Raw genomic sequence first — 17538 nt, forward strand, 5'->3', positions numbered from 1 at the left:
CTACTAGCCTGTGTCTGCATAAATATGTAGAGCATTCTCCTGGGGCAAGACTACTGCCTGCAATGGGAACCAAGAAATATTAATAAGGTAGTGCTTGAAACCCATACAATTAAAGTAACTGAACATAGAATAGAATCATAGAATACCTACAGTGCAGAAGGAGGCCATTCGGCCCATCAAGCCTGCGCTGACAACAATCTCACCCAGACCCTATCCCCGTAACCCCACACATTTACCCTAATAACCCCCCTGACATCCCCCTAACACTAAGGAGCAATTTAGCATGGCCAATCAACCTAACTCGCACATTTTTGAACTGTGGGAGGAAACCGGAGCACCCGGAGGAAACCCACGCAGACACTGGGAGAATGTGCAAACTCTAAACAGTCACCCAAGCCTGGGAATCGAACCCAGGTCCCTGACGCTGTGAGGCAGCAATGCTAACCACTGCGCGTGCAAGACTGATAGGTGCCAGAGAGGAAGAGAGCCTTTGCCTTTATGTTGATGGGGTGATTTGGTGAGCCACATTCACATGAAGTGCAGGTTGGAGCGCTGTAAATCTGCCCTGTGCCCATTCTGGGTGCAGCAACACATTTATCTCTCCCGCATGAAACTGAATAAGAAATAGTTCTTCTTTGCTCATGATGGAAGTCAAAGTCTCTTTTCCCTCCTGAAGTTGTTATTATTGAGACTTGCTAATTGAGTGTGTGAGGACATTTATCTTTTACCCACCCCCATCCCAGCTTTCCACTTTCAGTAACTGAGATGCAGTCTGTTATACATGTGGATGGGCATTTGCCCCTTTAAGAGAATGGGTCAGGTGACCCAGGGCACAAGTTCCTGGGTGGAGCTTACTAGCTCAGTTTTGTACTGACTGTGCTACTGACACAATATTGAATAAACCATTCCTATTCATTTACACTTACCTTGTAGTCCCTTATTAGTCCAATATTAGACCTCATACTTAACATAGTCAGCATTCTGTAAGCAGTAGTGTGTATGAGTTGGAGCTGTTAAGACATTTCATAATTGAGCTACCGTGGCAAAGCAGGCAAGTTCCATGTGTAAACTGATGAGTTTATTTAGCCTGTTTTTGCTTTTGCATTCTGTCAGATTCAATTCATTTTGTCAGTTCCTTCTTTAATTATTGGTAATACTATTGAATATTTTAAACATCCTGATACTTCAACGTGTGGATAAATGGAGGTCTTTGAAAGTAAATTGCGTGACAGGGAAAGGGGGTAGATTTCGTTTGAGTTAGCATCCAAAAAAAATCCATATTTCCCTAATCAATGCACTTCCAATTTGCGACACATTGGGTGAATTCTCCAGCCGTGCTGGTCTAAAAGCCGAAAATTTCCACCTGACTGTCAATGGGGTTTCACATTGTCTGCAATGCGCCCACTAAAATTCCAGTGGTGGGTGAGCTGGGAGCATTCTGGCTCAGAGGGAATGGGGTGGGAACAAACAAAAGGCCATGGTCAAATCCCAAAAATACCCCTGCAATGGTAAGACTGCACTGCCGGCCTGCTGTGCGCAGGTGATGGTGAGAAGGTATGCGTTCTTCATTCCATTTCTCCAATCCTGAGTTGATCTTCCTGTAACAGATAACATGTGTTTCTATCCTATCTAGAATATTGCATTTGACTTGCTACACAAAGGTCCTTGGAAATCTAGACACAATAAAGCCATTTTAAATAATGATGAGATACATGACTCTGCCACTTTGTCCTAGGGGTTCACAGATTCAGTTTATATTTGGGGTGTTTAACAAGGACTTTCTCCCATGGATGGACTGGTTTTGGGTGTGACTTGTATGGGTTGATTTTCTTAACCTTGGTCCTTGAGAATCACCATTTCGCTGAGAGCAAAATGCAGCAAAAGCCTATTTCAATGGATCTTCGCGTTCTCTACATTGCCTTGGGATTCTCGGGGCTTCATCAGCTGGCATAGGCCTATCACAGGCGTACAGTGGTGTTGGAGTGAGAATTACATTTTTACTGCCCTCCATTGAGGCAATGCATGCTGAATGTCCCAGCACAGGGACTCACTGAAACCTGGTGCCATAAACTTCATTGGCCCCTGTTGATCAGAGTTTTTGGCAGTACCTCTGAGGGCGGATGGAGAGTGTTGGTGTGGGGTGGAGTGGGTGGGGCAGACCAGATAGAGGCAAATAGCTTTGCTTTTTGCATTATGAAATCCAGTTGCAACATTTTCCGACAGTCAATGACATTCCGACTGCTGATCTCGATCCGGGTTAAAAGATCCAGCTTTAGAAACCCCATCACGTCTGCAGCTGTTTTCCAGATACAAGACTCAGCCTGGGGTGGGCCTCTCATGCACTCATAGCCCAGGACAGAAATGATTCCTTTCTGGGGAATGCAAGGGAATTTTCACCCAGTGTTCCTGCTTCTGATCATTAAACTAACCATCAGCTCCTGCTGGAAAGTACGTCTGTTGTGCAAGTGCTGTGGCGATGTTGTCTCTGTTTAAATGGTTTGCCGAGGCTCAGAGACTCAGCTCAGAGACTCAGCTCAGAGCTGCAAGTTCCAAAATAACTGTATCTTGAAAAGAATGAATCCTGTCAGAACAGGGGGTTTGGCTGGAATCCCCCCTCCACCCCCTCCGGGTGGGAAATAGAAGTTGGACTGTTTCCAGGTCACCTCTGCAGGCTTGTGCGACTGAATATAAGCTGTTTATTGTTAACACACACACACACACACACATCTCCAAGGTATAGCCCTATCTAGGTTCTATCTTCATGCAGACTTCTCTTAGACTCTCTCTACATATAAACCACCATCATGTGACTGTACACCATAATATAAGTGGTACTGTTTGACCAGTCTCACCTGAACCCTTACTAACCCGAACACCCTTATACTACACCTCCCCCTATGTCCTTGCCAATATATATTGCCATGCCACCACTTTTCCTCTTTGACTTTAAAATTCAGATTGTTTGGCCGCTGTATGACTGGTTCTCTTCCCATTTGGAGGTGTGGTAGTCTCAGCTAATTTGGGCTGACTTGCTTAGTTCAGAGTTGAAATTGTGTTGCTTGGTGTTTCAAATACTGAGCTTTCAACATCTGGTTTGCCTCTTGCGCTCTTTAGTGTTATGTTTTCATTTGTTGACAACCTGTCATCTTTGATCGGATCCCATAGGCTTATCCCATTCTTTCTGGAGGAGGGGTTCATTCCAGTCATTCATAGACTCTGGTGTTCTTTTGTTTTGTAGAGTTTTTCCCAGGAAGTTGGAATTGCAAAAATCTTCACTTCCACTTGTTTCACAATTTTGTTTCCTCTCTCGTTTTCCAATTCTTCTTCAACCCCCCTTAATCATATCATTCAGCTCAGCATCTACTCTGGCAAATTCAGTTGCCTTTGGGCAGAATTCTCTCATCAGGGACTAGGTCCTGTGGCAGGGGGTGGGGATGGGCAATGGTTCCCACTACAGAGACTGGTGGGAAACTACTTCATATCTTCTGGTCCCAACCTCATTAACTATTCACCTGGGGTTTAGCGTCGTACTCTGTGGTGGGATGGGCATGATGGCCTGAGTCCTGCCATCATTTTTGGGTGCCATATTAAAAACGGCATTCAGTTCCTTTTGCTGTCTTTCATCCATGGTAATTGACTGCTTCTTAAATTCTTTCAGTTCATTCATTAGATCCTCAATCTGTTTGTTAGAATTTCTCTTTCCTGCTTTTACAGTCGGGATTTTGCAGTTCTATACAGTACATCTCATTTTTCATGTTCTTCAGATTGGGTCAAGGTTCAAAAATTTCATTGCTCTTTTCACGCTGAATTTCCAACATTTCATCAGCTTGTTCTTAATTCTGTATTTAACCAACTGTTCTGATTCATCAGCGATTCTAAGAACAAAGTAAATTACAGCACAGGAACAGGCCCTTCGGCCCTCCAAGCCTGCACCGACCATGCTGCCCGACTGAACTAAAACCCCCTACCCTTCCAGGGACAATATCTTTCTATTCCCATCCTATTCATGTATTTGTCCAGACGCCCCTTAAAACTCATTATCGTATCTGCTTCCACTACCTCCCCCGGCAGCAGGTTCTAGGCACCCACCACATGTATGATTCCTTTTCCTGTTTCACGTAATTTAATGTATAATCCTGATACTAAAAGTTCATCCTGTTCTAACTTTTCATCAGCAAAGTCATCTTTTGTATGTGGAAATTGGTTCTGTACATTGAACAGTTTTTCCTTAGCAGGGCTAAATTCTCGTGTGGCATCCTTTAAGCTCACATTTCTAAATTTTGCTCCTAGTTGTTTCCGAGACTCGTCTTTATAACTTTCACAATTTTAAACGAATGGTATTTGCCAGGGATTTACTGCTCAAAGTTTGGGAAATTAATTAGATGGTGACTTTGTTGCTCCGTCTTCTGTATTAATTTTTTTTTTCATTCAGCCGAGCTTGGCCGCTACATGGTATAGCGCCAACTCCAGACCCAATTGCAGCGTTCTTCCAGCTGCACTGGTTAAACAGTGGGTGTGCTTTGCCTGATTAATGCCCTCAATAATTTTAAAAGATTAGTTCCATCTTATTCTGAATTTTGCTCACCCTTTTAGTGATCTAGCTAGGCCCTTTGACTTGGCATTCAATCAGGTTTAGCAATGGACCCCCATGTGCTCTGCTAGAGTCCTTTGTGTAGATCTTTCTTCTGCCCTTCAGCCTCCATGAATGCAATGGAGCTTTTTTTTAGCCCTTCTCTAGCTGTGTGCCTTGGAATTAGATTCACTTTATTCAGATCAGACCTTTTTTAGTTTTTTTTTACTTTTCAGGTTTTTCACCTGCTGCCAACATGTTGTACAGTTGTTTGATGTCTCACTAAGTGGTTTGGAGGCGTGTGTTTATCGTTGACGCACAAATATGTACATAACTCTGAGATATAGCCCTGTCTAGGTACTATCTTCATGTCAACTTCTCTTACTTTGTCTACACAAAGTCTACCATCATGTGACTCTCCACATCACAATGTGGGCAGTACTGTTTCCCCAATCTCACCCTAATCCTTACTAACCCGAACACCCTTATACTACACATGTATAGGAATATCTATCACTGTTCTTGTGCCTAGCCACACAAGGCCTCCTGGAGGGCTAACCCTGCCCTCTCCACCGCCCCCCCCCCCCCCCCCCCCCCCCCACCCCCGGGCCTGTTGCCAGTTGCCTGCCTCTACTGCCTCTATTAGTGGAGGAACCTGAAGGCTGACTGGAAAATTCTGGTGGCCTAATTTAATTGGCCTCAGTTAGGCCCTTAATGATACTGATTGGCGGCCCATTGTGCGGAGGTCCTGATCCCAGTTTCAAAAATGTCCCGTAGGTGGGATGGAGCCAAGGAATTGGCAGCAAGCAGCGGAAATGATCAGCCCAACCCGGGCTCCGATCCTGGCCCTAAGGGGCTCAAAAATCCAGCCCGCAGTCATTTGTAGTGTTTTCTGTTGCTATCAGTGAGCATCGTCGTGTGTGGATAAAACGGAATTAATCTGGATTGATTTTATCCTCTGTTTGTACAACCCTGTAGCTGTGTACAAAAGCAATTTCTGCCTGGATTCCCATGTGTAGAATCCAATCATGTGTAATGCAGTTAAGTGTAATCAGAGCTATTACCCATAGTTATGAGCAGAATTCAATTCTTATTCCCATCTGCTGCTGTGAGAACACGTGGTGGGTCATAGAAAGGTCAGCATGCACACTGATTGGATGCAGTTGCCTTAAGTTAAAGTGAAATGAGGTGGCTGCAGTGTTAGAAGATGTTTTGAGCCACTTTGGGCATGGTTCTCCACCTTTAAATGATGGTACCCTAATGGAGAACAGCAGGATGCTGGCACTTTAATGTGTTTCTTGCAGTTTTAACTAATGTTAATCAAATGGAAAGTCATGGTGCAAAATAAGCAGAAAAACATGTTGCGTGCTAGACTACATAAAATAATTCTATTGTGTGCAAAGTGATTTTTTTTTTTTAACACACTTTCTCAGCTCACTTTCTTCACAGTGGCACAGTAGTTAGCACTGCTGCCTCACAGCGCCAGGGATCTGGGTTCGATTCCTGGCTTGGGTCATTGTATGTGTGGGGTTTGCACGTTCTCCCCGTGTCTGCGTGGGTTTCGTCCGGGTGCTTCGGTTTCCTCCCACAGTCCAAAAGGCATGCTGGATAGGTGCATTGGCCATGCTAAATTCTCTCTGTGTACCTGAACAGATGCCAGAGTGTGGTGACTAGGGGATTTTCACAGTAACTTCATTGCAGTGTTAATGTAAGCCTACTTGAGACACTAATAAATAAACTTCAAGCAGTTCATAAGTTTCTTAATAGTTGCTCGTATGTACGTAAAGTGTTATACAGTTGTACACATTACTGTGAGGGCTTGCCAGGCAGAGAACCAGAATTAAATTGCTATCCATAGAAGCTAATGGCTTGTGTGTTTGAGACGATGCCAGACGAAGGCTCTGTATGGATTGGAGTTTGTGATCGGTTCCTGGAGTTCAATAACCTGATCACTGATTTGAAGCTCAGTTGGAGGCTGGATTATCCAGTCCCACCCAAGGTGGGTGGGGGAGGGGAGGACACTGTTTCCTGCCAGTGTAAAATGACGGCAGGATTGTCTGCTCCAAGCCACCATGGCAGCTCGCAATTCCCACTAGAGGCCGGCGTGAAGGGATTTCCATCCGCCAATGCAGATGAAGGCTTGACCGGAATTATTCCCACCTACCCCTCACCCCCAACCCTCCGCCCCCAAACACCACGTCCAATCATCAGCACCACCCGCAGAAAATCACACCAGCCCAAAATACATCTGGACCAAGGTGGCGTGTAAATGTGAGTGCTTATCTCAAGAAGGCTTGGTGCAGCTTGCGGAGATGAGAAGTTGGAGGCTTCCAGTGACTGGACTCTGGGACACCATATGCAGCACTCGCTGGGTAGAGCTTCAACCACGTGGATCTTCCCCATCCTGGACCTGACTGTCCTCAGTGCAGCAACTTTTGCCCAGGATCAGACATTCAACCATTAACCTCTTTGAGGGTTCAAATCATCCAGCCACAGATGAAGGTTGCATAAGGTACTACTGGGTGGTGAGAGTCTATGAACCGCAAGTTGTCCAGAAGGGCTCTGGGCCAGCCCCCTCTGGAGAAGTGAGCCCATCCACATATGGATAAGATTCAGAGAGGAACACCATTTGTGATGCTCGCTGGTGCCTTCAACACCGTAGCCCCTTCCACCTGCACTCTTCCTCTTCCCAGACAATGCAATCTCTGTGTGGATGGGAGTGAGGGAACCACAATGGTCTCACCACCTCCAGCGTGGATGGACTGCAGTGGGAACAAGAAGCATCACTTTACTGCAGTTACCCTATGTTGTGGATGAGATGATTCATCCGCATCCTGCATTGCAGTTCAGTCCTCTGCTGGAGGCCCTGGGCACTGACTGTCCTGGAGACCTGCTCCCATGCAGGGTTCATATCCCTGCTCAGCTCCTCCTCACATTAGCTGGAAAGAGGATAGCCCTCCTGGCCTCCGCTTGACCGAGGAGAGCAGCCTGGGAGGCGTAGCTGAACTTGGGCACCAGAGCTCCGTGTCATCTTCTGGACATCTCCCCAAACAGTGTGATGGGTAAGTAGCTGCCTGGGTGCCTTTTAATTAGGGTGCCCGATATGACAGCAGGGTACATGCCATCCTGCCCGCCACACCACGAAAAACATCGGGAAACCCCCGACTACATCATTAATGAGGCCGAGGTCATGTGATTCAGCTCAAATTCCCAGCAGTCTCCATGATGGAAAACACTTTACCGCCCCTGCTACCAGACTTCATCCCGGAAGGGAAAATTCCACCCAGAGCTTTCCAGATCTACACACAATTCCTGAACCGATGCCAGTTTGTCTGAGAAATTTCGGGGGGGAAACTCAAAGTGGGAACAAGGTGACTGAATGCACACCCACCAAATCTGAGTTGAAAAAGGGCACTCAAAAAGTCTGCTTATTCTGCATAGAATCCTTGCAGTGCAGAAAGACGCCATTCGGCCCATCGAGTCTGCACGACTCTCTGAGAGAGCATCCCACTCTCCACTCGCCTCCACTCTAAACCTGTAATCCCAATTATTTACCATGGTTAATCTCTTAATCTACACATCTTTGGACACCAAGCAGCAATTTACCATGGCCAATCCATCTAACCTACACAAGTTTGGACTGTGGGAGGAAACCGGAGCACCTGGAGACAGAAAGAGAAGATGCAAACTCCACACAGAGAGTTACCCAAGGTTGGAATTAAACCTGGATCCCTGTCACGGAGGCAGCAGTGCTAACAACTGTGCCACTGCGCTGTCTATAATTCTGGAGAATTTAAGTGCTCAAAGAAATTACAGAGGTAGAAAGAGATGGAGAGATTTGAATGTAAGGAATATAAACAAACATATTTTAAATTCCTGTGAAGTTAGGTTTGATAGACAAGTGAGATAATGCAGGATAGAACAGGGGCAGCATCTAGTCCCCACTCCTAATTGATCCTTCATGGACTTGCATCCATTTTTACTGAACATGGAATCATAGAATCTGCAGTTCAGAAAGAGGCCATTCAGCCCATTGAGCCTGCACCAACAACAATCCCACCCAGGTCCTGTCCTATCCCCATTGCCCCACATATTTACCCTCCTAAACCCCCTGACATTAAGGGGCAATTTAACATGGCCAATCAACCTAACCTGCACATATTTGGACTGTGGGAGGAAAGTGGAGCACTCGGAGGAAACTCACACAGATACGGGGAGAACATGCAAACTCCATCCCTGTGAGGAGCTGTGCAACATTTTTCTACTTTAAAAAGATGGCTGCTCTATAAATTCAGGTGTTAGTTCTGGCTCACAGCAGTCACCAGATTTTGGGTTCAATACCCTCTACAGTGATCCAAACTCAAAATCCTGGCTGACACTGTCATGCAATACTGAGGTAGTCTGTGGATGATTTGTTGGGTGAACATTACTTGAAGACCAGGGGAGTTCTCCCAGCATCCTGTTTAGTACTTATCCCTTAACTAATAGCCCGGAAAGATATAGTACTTGGTTATTGTCACTTTGCTGTTTATGTGGCTTTGCATGGATTAAATGCCATCTTTCCTACATTATAATAATTACTACACTTCAAAAGAAGTCCAAAGACGGTGAAGTGCTTTGAGATATCTTGAGACTTGAAAAGTGCTGTAGAAATGTAAGTTTTTTTTTCTAATACAAGTATTGCTGTTGTTGAGTGAGTTACAGCAGTTTAAAACATAAGGTTTAAAAAAATATCCAGTGTGGAGTTGCATCATTTTGTTAAAGATCAAATCTTGGCGAGTGTGGTTGGATGTTGATGGATTATTGTTTGCATTTCATTGACTAAGATTATTTATTTATTTTAAGGGTATAATGTTGTAGTACGAATACCTTCAGGAGCAACTAATATTGATGTACGGCAGCACAGCTATTCAGGGAAGCCAGAGGATGACAATTACCTTGGTGAGCATTTTGAGAAGAATTATTGTGGTTTATTAATTCAATGCTTCCAATTTTGGAATAGGGTATCATGGTGCATTTTACCTCCTAACAATTCGGCTAATTCCCATTCACAAGAATCGTCTATTCACAGACTCCAATCTTGAGGAATGTTCTCTGTATAAACTTTCTTTTTCAGCAAAATTTACTTCTTCCTTTGAAATCTGAAATGCGGATTCAGTATCCAAGAGTATTGGATCACCCCAATCTTTATTTTCTGTTCTGCTGAAAAGAAGCTCTGATAGGGTTAAAAAGCCTCACACTGTCCATGATGTGCACTGCCTAATATATAATACTTCACCGAGTTCACAACGTGTAATCCATGGTATTGTTCTTTTTAAGAAAGGAAAGGCAATATATGCCAGCAATGTCCATGTCCCATGATATGCAGGCATTCACATGTCTATAAGCACGCTAACGCAAGCAAAATGCAGTAAGCAATCAAAGTACAATATGATGAACCAGATTTTAGAAAAATTATTTTTATTCATTCGTGGGACATGGGCATTGCTGGCTTGTCAGCATTTATTGCCCATCCCGAGGGCAGTTGAGAGTCAGCCACACTGCTATGGCTCTGGAGTCACATGTAGTAAGAAGTCTCACAACACCAGGTTAAAGTCCAACAGGTTTATTTGGTAGCAAATACCATAAGCTTGTAGGCCAGACCAGGTAAGGACGGCAGATTTCCTTCCCTAAAGGACATTAGTGAATCAGATGGATTTTTCTGACAATTGACAATGGTTTCGTGGTCATCAGATTTTTAATTCCAGATATTTTTATTGAATTCAAATTCTGCCATGGCGGGATTTGAACTTGGGTCCCCAGAATATTCGCTGAATTTCTGGACTAATAGTCCAGAATGATTGGTAAATTTGATTGAGCGAGGGCACCTGGAGAACACTACTGGTTTTCAGATTGAGCCATACAATTTTTATAATCAACATGGACATGCAGACTCAGCCACAAGTCAATGGCTCAGTGCTGTGGTGGATGCTGGTTCTTTGCATGGCTTCCAGAGGGAGCTGGACTAGGTCTTGCATTATGCTGAAGGGGCTTCACAGATAACACTGGGTCCATGATCTCCTGGACTGGTTTCAATCGCCTGAGGGGATCAGCAAACAATTTTCCAATTTACTTTTTCCCTTATTGGCTCTGGGACTTTTGGTCTTCACCATTATTTTAAGTTTGGAACAAAAGGCCCTGAATGAAAGTTCTGAATTAAAGCAAGCTTATTTTAAGCAGAACCTTTCAGTAACATTTGATACATTCGCAGAACTAATAGTCCAGACTTCACATAAACTGGACTAACAATTTGTTTAGTTTTTTTAAAGTTTATTTATTAGTGTCGCAAGTAGGCTTACATTAACACTGCAATGAAGTTACTGTGAAAAAGCCCCTAGTTGACACACTCTGGCGCCCGTTCGGGTTATACTGAGGGAGAATTTAGCATGGCCAATGCATCTAACTAGCACGTCTTTCGGACTGTAGGAGGAAACCCATGCAGACATGGGGAGAATGTGCAGACTCTGCACTGACAGTGACCCAAACCGGGAATCAAACCCAGGTCCCTGGCGCTGTGCTGCTGCAATACTGAAGGAGCGCTACACTGTCAGAGGTGCCGTTCTTTAGATGAGATGTTAAATCAAGGCCACATCTGCCTGTTACAGTGTTTCACGTGGATATTGAAGATCCTATGGCACCACAGGTGACAGTCAACATTCCTCCCACAGGTAGCACCGACCACCAGAACATTACATGAATTAGTTTCTCAGCGCACTATGGGTATCACCATGCATAAAATGGCTACTGTATTTACCTATATAACTATGGTCACTGCACTTCCCAACCTAATTAGTTGTATGCCAAACACTTTGAGCTGTTGAAATATGTACCAAGGACCTCATTCATGACATGGAGGCCTCCACAGTGATGAAAGCTGATCTTTGTACCATTTGAGATCTATCTGCTTAAATCCAACACTACTTTCCCTAATGGAATATTTCTGATCTGTGCTTTAGCGTTATCTGACAGTCAAGATAATTTCATCCTCAATGGAAATTTTGTGGTGAGCATGTTTAAACGAGAAATAACTGTGCAGGGAGCCACGATTGAATATAGTGGCTCAGACAGTGACGTGGAACGCATTAACTGCACTGATCAAATTGAGGAAGAGCTGATTTTGCAGGTAGGATTATTTTTTCGCAAAACACAATGCTTTCTTAATGAGGAATAGTAATTATCTACCTCCTTGTTTCTGAAAAGAACTCCCTCTGCCAAGACTCGCATATCAGGAATTTTGTTTTATCAACTATTATGTTAGGATGATTAGCGCTGGTTGTTACAGGCACAGAATCTTCACCTTTGTTGATATTCAGAGATTGCTTTCTTTTGAATCCTGCTAGGTTTTATCTGTTGGAAATTTGTACAACCCCGATGTGCGTTACTCTTTTAATGTTCCCATAAAGGACCAACTGGAGCAGTTTGTTTGGGATCTGTATGGTTCATGGCAAGAGTGCAACAGACTGTGCCAAGGTAAACACCAACCTGTTACTTCCACTGCATTTATGTATCTTAAAAGATAATAAAAATCTTAAATTCAAAGATGTGCAGGTTAGGTGGATTGGCCAAGTTAAATTTCCCCTTAGTGTCCAAAGATGTGCAGGTTAGCCATGTTAAATAAACAGGGTTATGTGGATAGGACAGGGGGGTGCTGGGTAAAGATGCTCTTTCGAACAGACGGTGCAGACCCGATGGGCCAAATGGACTCCTTCGGCACTGTAAGGATTCTATGGTTCTAAAGTATTTTTAATATAGAAATAATGATTAGCTGGTGGTGTCAGAATGGGCCTGCTTTTAGTTCAGTTCACAGCATTTCCCTGGGGCTTCCACCAGTCTTTTGTTAGAGTTCTGACACAGGGAACCCCCTGCAAACCCACACTTCATTTCAGAACCTTATGACCTTTCTGCAACATTTTCTCATGAAGTCAATTCTTTAAATTTGATCACAGGGCCAGTATATAAATATCTTCACTTCTAAATTGTACTTCTGACAGTGGGCAAACTAGGAGCTTCCCAGTGACTGATTCTAATTTGGGGGGAAAGCATGAACCTCATTTCTCTCCAGTGTATCTCCACAGAATTAATTTCCCAGATGGCGGTTGTGTATCTCAAAGAGCAGACTTGAAAAGAAATGATCATATTCAGAGAAATGATCATAATCAGAGAATAAACAAAAGCATCAGAATCTGTTTTGGGCAGGAATTGGATTCTGTGTAAAACTCAAGAATGAGCACTGATCAGCTTCGATATCTGTTACAGGGGAACGGAGGAGAAAAGCTACCTGTGTGCGGAAAAGTGATCAGTTGGTTGTTTCTGACCAAAGATGTGAACATTTGCCTCGCCCAGCTGCAGACAGTGAGCCGTGCAACACAGAGTGTGAACTAAGGTAAAAAGTGGTATTTCAGTTGGTTGCACAGTGGTTAGCACTGCTGTCGCTCAGCGCCAGGGACTGGGATTCAATTCCTGATTTGGGGCACTGTCTGTGCGGAGTTTGCACGCTCTCCCCGTGTCCTTCTGGGTGCTCCGGTTTCCTCCCACAGTCTGAAAGACGTGCTGATTAGGTGCAATGGCCATGCTAAATTCCCCCTCAGTGTACCCGAACAGGCGCCAGAGTGTGGCAACCAGTGGATTTTCATAGTAACTTCATTGCAGTGTTAATGTAAGCCTACTTATGACACTAATAAATAAACTTTTAAAACTATAGACTAGATTTTTCAACAATTCATTTATGATTCGGGGGGGGGGGGGGGGGAGGGGGATGGTGTTGATGGGGGGGATAGTGGGCAGTGGGTGGAGGGGGAGCATGGTGGGGGTGGGCTGGATTTTGTAGGGCAGGCGGGGTGGGACAGGGGTGGGACAAAGGTGGGTGTCATTTTCAGGGCTGCCCAGGAGGGGAAAAAAAAACGGGGAAATAGAAATCCTGGTCTGAACTGATTTTCCTATATGTGCACCCCTCCCCCACAACCCCACCACTGAAAGCATGCCCCATTGGAGGCTGTTAAATCCAGCCCAGCATTTTTCTTCAAACCGACTGTTGGGTAGGCTACCGGGTGGAGCAGTGAATCCGTTGGGATTTTACCTGATAAAGTGACATTTTGCAATTGCTTGATTTGCACTCCCAAACATGCACTGGGAGCACATGACAAAATTTCAATGCCCTTTCTCCCCTCTTTGCCTCCACCTCAAACTCCCCCATTCCCCAATATCTCTTCACCTTTGGACCAAACATAACCAGGAGTAAAATCTCAACCCAGTCATTCGTTGATGCAGGTCCACATTGTGAGAGAAACCTTAAGCTTGCATTCAATGCACTCGATCACTCCGGGAATATGTTGATGTGCAGCAAGAAGGAAATGTTGCTCAGATGCATTAGGGATCCTGAAACCCATGTCTTGCCCGAGGAACAGAGTTGGGTGGCAGTGGAACACCATGGATGGGAGGGGCACCTGATATAATTTTCATTTGGGCCTAGAGTTCGCTGACCCCAAAAGAAGGTTCAGGACTTGTGATTTTGGGATTGGTATGTTGGCCGCTCGCATTGGTAGCGCCCCTACCTCTGAGCTAGAAGCTCCGGATATGAGTCCCACACCAAGACTCGATGGCCAAGGAACGTGCGTTCATAACGCGACCCAAACAGATTGAATGTGTCAACCTGTATGTCCTTCCAAACACGCTAATGGCTGGCAGTAAGAGTTGGAGAGACTCCTGATCAGCCATGCTTGATGTGGAGGGACGCCCTCTGATGACAGACTAGCGACTTGTTCCAGGAATTACTCATTACGGAAACGGACAAAGTCTGCCTTAGACCTTGAATATTGGTCACTCCGCCAACACCCCCCCCCCCCCCCCCCCCCCAACCCCATGCCGGCTCATTTGAGCAGGATTTGTAAATCTCCCTGGCCGTGCCAATATCTGGGTGTTCTATCTGCAACTGCTTAATGCTAACACATGGTGAAGCAAAATGAAAAAATGGTTTACTTTTTCTGCACTGTCCTCACTTTGGGCAGCACGGTGGCACAGTAGTTAGCACTGCTGCCTCACAGTACCTGGGACGTGGGTTCAATTTCAGCCTTGGGTGGCTGTCTATGTGGAGTTTGTATGTTCTCCCTGTGTCTGCGTGGGTTTCCTCCAGGTGCTCCGGTTTCCTCCCATGCTCCGAAGATGTGCAGGTTAGGTGGACTGGCCATGCTAAATTGCCCCTTAGTGTCTAAGATGGTTAACTGGAATAACTATGGTAAATGCACGGGATAATGGTGGGCCTGGGTATGATGTTGTTTTAGAGAGTCAGTGCAGACTCTGGCCTCCTTCTGCACTGTGGGGATTCTATGATTGATGAGCACCAAAAACCATCAGGTCAGAAAAAAATGTTAACATGTTCTTGTGGATATTCCAAAGAATGAGTGCTTCTTGATAGAATTGAAAACGATTGACTTTAAAATATAAATAGCTCTGCTCTGATTCTAGGTGGCATGCAGTAGGTAAGAGTGAATGCACAGCGCAGTGTGGACCCGGGTACAGAACACAAGACATTCACTGCATGAAGTACACCCACGGTAAAGGACCAAGTGAGCCCGTGGATGACAGATACTGTAGGAACCAGCCGAAACCCCCCAGTAGAGAGACCTGCCATGGAGACTGTCACAGGACTAGTTGGCATTATACATCCTGGTCACAGGTAATGGTTAGAGTGAGCTACTTCACTGCCTCGCTCAGCGGATGGACGAGCCTGGATTTTGTGATCAATATTTTTTAACACCAGTGCTAATGTATATATTGAACATGTTACCACCAGCATTCAAAGTTCGTAATCAGGAAATCCATGTTCTGAAGTCAGTATTTTTCTGAAAATGTGCACTTTCAGAGGAGCCTTTTGATGATCATGCCTGAAATCCGTAAAACAGTGCATGCCATAACCTAAGTAACATCCCCATGTACTGAAATGAAGTCCATGCGGAAAGAAGGGTTAAAAGGAGAATAATCATGTATTTCTAATTCATATTTCAGTCCCATTGTGCGTTCCACTACATTAAACCTCAATGATGGGTTTTTAAATTTTCCTCAGTGTTCGAAAACCTGTGGTGGTGGAATGAGAACACGGGAGGCATACTGCATGAACAACCTTGGCAGACATCTCGTTAACCAAGAGTGCAATGAGCATCAGAATGTCGTATCTCAGAGATGCAATGAATTTCTCTGCCCTGAATGGACAGCCAGTGAGTGGAGTGAAGTGAGTAAAGCTTTAAAGGATTAACAGTACGACGCAGAAGACTGAGCAAATGTCAGTGCTTGTGCAAGGAATGCTTCTATCTATAAATCAATGTGCCAAGGCTACAGGGGCTGGCGGAAGTGGTGTTGGGTTTGGGCCACCAGGCAATATCTAGACACTGTATCAAAAAGGGAGGAAATATCTGACTGTGACCTATTCAGGGGTGCTCTTCTATAAAGAGCAGCTGAAGCCAGGGAGCTTGTAGTTTGCTTGCTCCCCAGGCTGAGTGATACCACATAACCTGTGGAAAACTAAAAAGCAGTCATAAATGCACAGGCACCATCCGAATGGGTTTGATACTTTCTCAAATTATTCATGCAATTTTAAAATATCAATGGCTATATTATTGATGTACGCAGTCATTTTATGAAGAAAATTGGCATAAAAATTGTACATGCAAGAAACAGCAGTAGGGACACAGGAACTGGAGTAGATAATTCCTGCAGTCTGCTCCACCATCCAGTTACATCACGGTTGATTATCATCATTTTATTTTGTCACCTTGGCTCCGTAATCACTTGATATCTTTATCCAAACATCATCTCAGTCTTTAAAATCATCTGTCTTTAAAATCAGTGTTGATCGAGCATCTACATCCTTATGGGGTGCTAGTTCCAGATTTCCACCTCCCTTTATGTGAAGTTTATGCTTCGCCCCTGAGGAGCCTAGTGTTAATTTTAAGTTTCTTATTCTGGATTCGCCCTTCTGAGGAAAGCGTTTCTCTGTATCCACCATATTGAATTCCATTATCATTTTAAATACTTTGATTAAATCATGCTCAAGTTTCTAAACTCAATAAAAATACAAACCATCTTCATGCAATCTGTTGACAGAACTGAACGTTTTAAGTTCACTATTATTCCAGTGAACGTGTGCTGTATATCTTCCAAGGCCAATGTGATGTTTGGTGCAGTTAGCTTTAATGTACACTTGGCACGGATAACTCTTGGGTGCTGAGGCCTGTTATGTGCCCTCTGCAGCAGCATCATAATTGAGGAGGATTTAGGTCAGTGTAGTCCCATGCATCTGGCAGCCCCAAGTTCACAAAAATAATGCTATTAGCTGATAGCTCTATAATGCATGCTCAATACCTGAACCACTGTTCAATTGACTATAAAAAAGGAATGCTGCCTGGTGGGTTATTTCATCCGTGTTAGCCGGGATCCTCTTTCTTTCAGGGGCAAGTAGTCCTATATTGACCCAGCAATTTATCCTTTGCTGCTGATACTACTGAAACAAATCACACGTTTTTAAAGCTACAGCATCCTGGAAGGATGCTTTTCTATCTGATGACTTTGCTGCAGCCATTTGTGCTCCTTGGTCACAGGACAGGACTTGAGGGACTGGCAGTTTATGAAGGGAATCTGGCACTATATAAGCTTCTGCTTAATCCATTTGCTCCTCCCATCACTATGGGCTGGATTGATGTGATAATAAATGCTTTGACCTTTCATTATATTGTAAGGTCAGCTCTGAGCACCAAAGCTGATAGCAGTAACCAAAGCACATTGGGCCTCCACCATTGACCATTATAGCTCCATTATAGCTTTACCCTATAGCCTTGCATCAATGAACCTGGAAATGCTTGAGTTGTGAAGCAAGGTCCTACAAACGTCAATGAGATAATCAACCAGATAGTCAGTTTCCGTGCTGTTGCCTGAGGAAT

General features: G+C 44.4%; 1 protein-coding gene across 2 annotated transcripts in view; it reads left to right on the forward strand.

Annotated features, from left to right (window-relative positions):
- LOC144498690 (A disintegrin and metalloproteinase with thrombospondin motifs 20-like) overlaps window positions 1-17538 on the forward strand; it is a 417617-nt gene that overhangs the window by 233696 nt on the left and 166383 nt on the right. For both annotated transcript variants that reach the window (XM_078220194.1, XM_078220195.1), the window contains exons 16-21: window positions 9416-9511; window positions 11566-11732; window positions 11950-12079; window positions 12866-12992; window positions 15071-15281; window positions 15669-15833. In XM_078220194.1, coding sequence (XP_078076320.1) covers window positions 9416-9511; window positions 11566-11732; window positions 11950-12079; window positions 12866-12992; window positions 15071-15281; window positions 15669-15833 — 896 coding nt within the window. The remainder of the gene's footprint in view (window positions 1-9415; window positions 9512-11565; window positions 11733-11949; window positions 12080-12865; window positions 12993-15070; window positions 15282-15668; window positions 15834-17538) is intronic.

The sequence above is a fragment of the Mustelus asterias genome, chromosome 9 (genome assembly GCF_964213995.1).
Source record: "Mustelus asterias chromosome 9, sMusAst1.hap1.1, whole genome shotgun sequence".
NCBI lineage: Eukaryota > Metazoa > Chordata > Chondrichthyes > Carcharhiniformes > Triakidae > Mustelus > Mustelus asterias.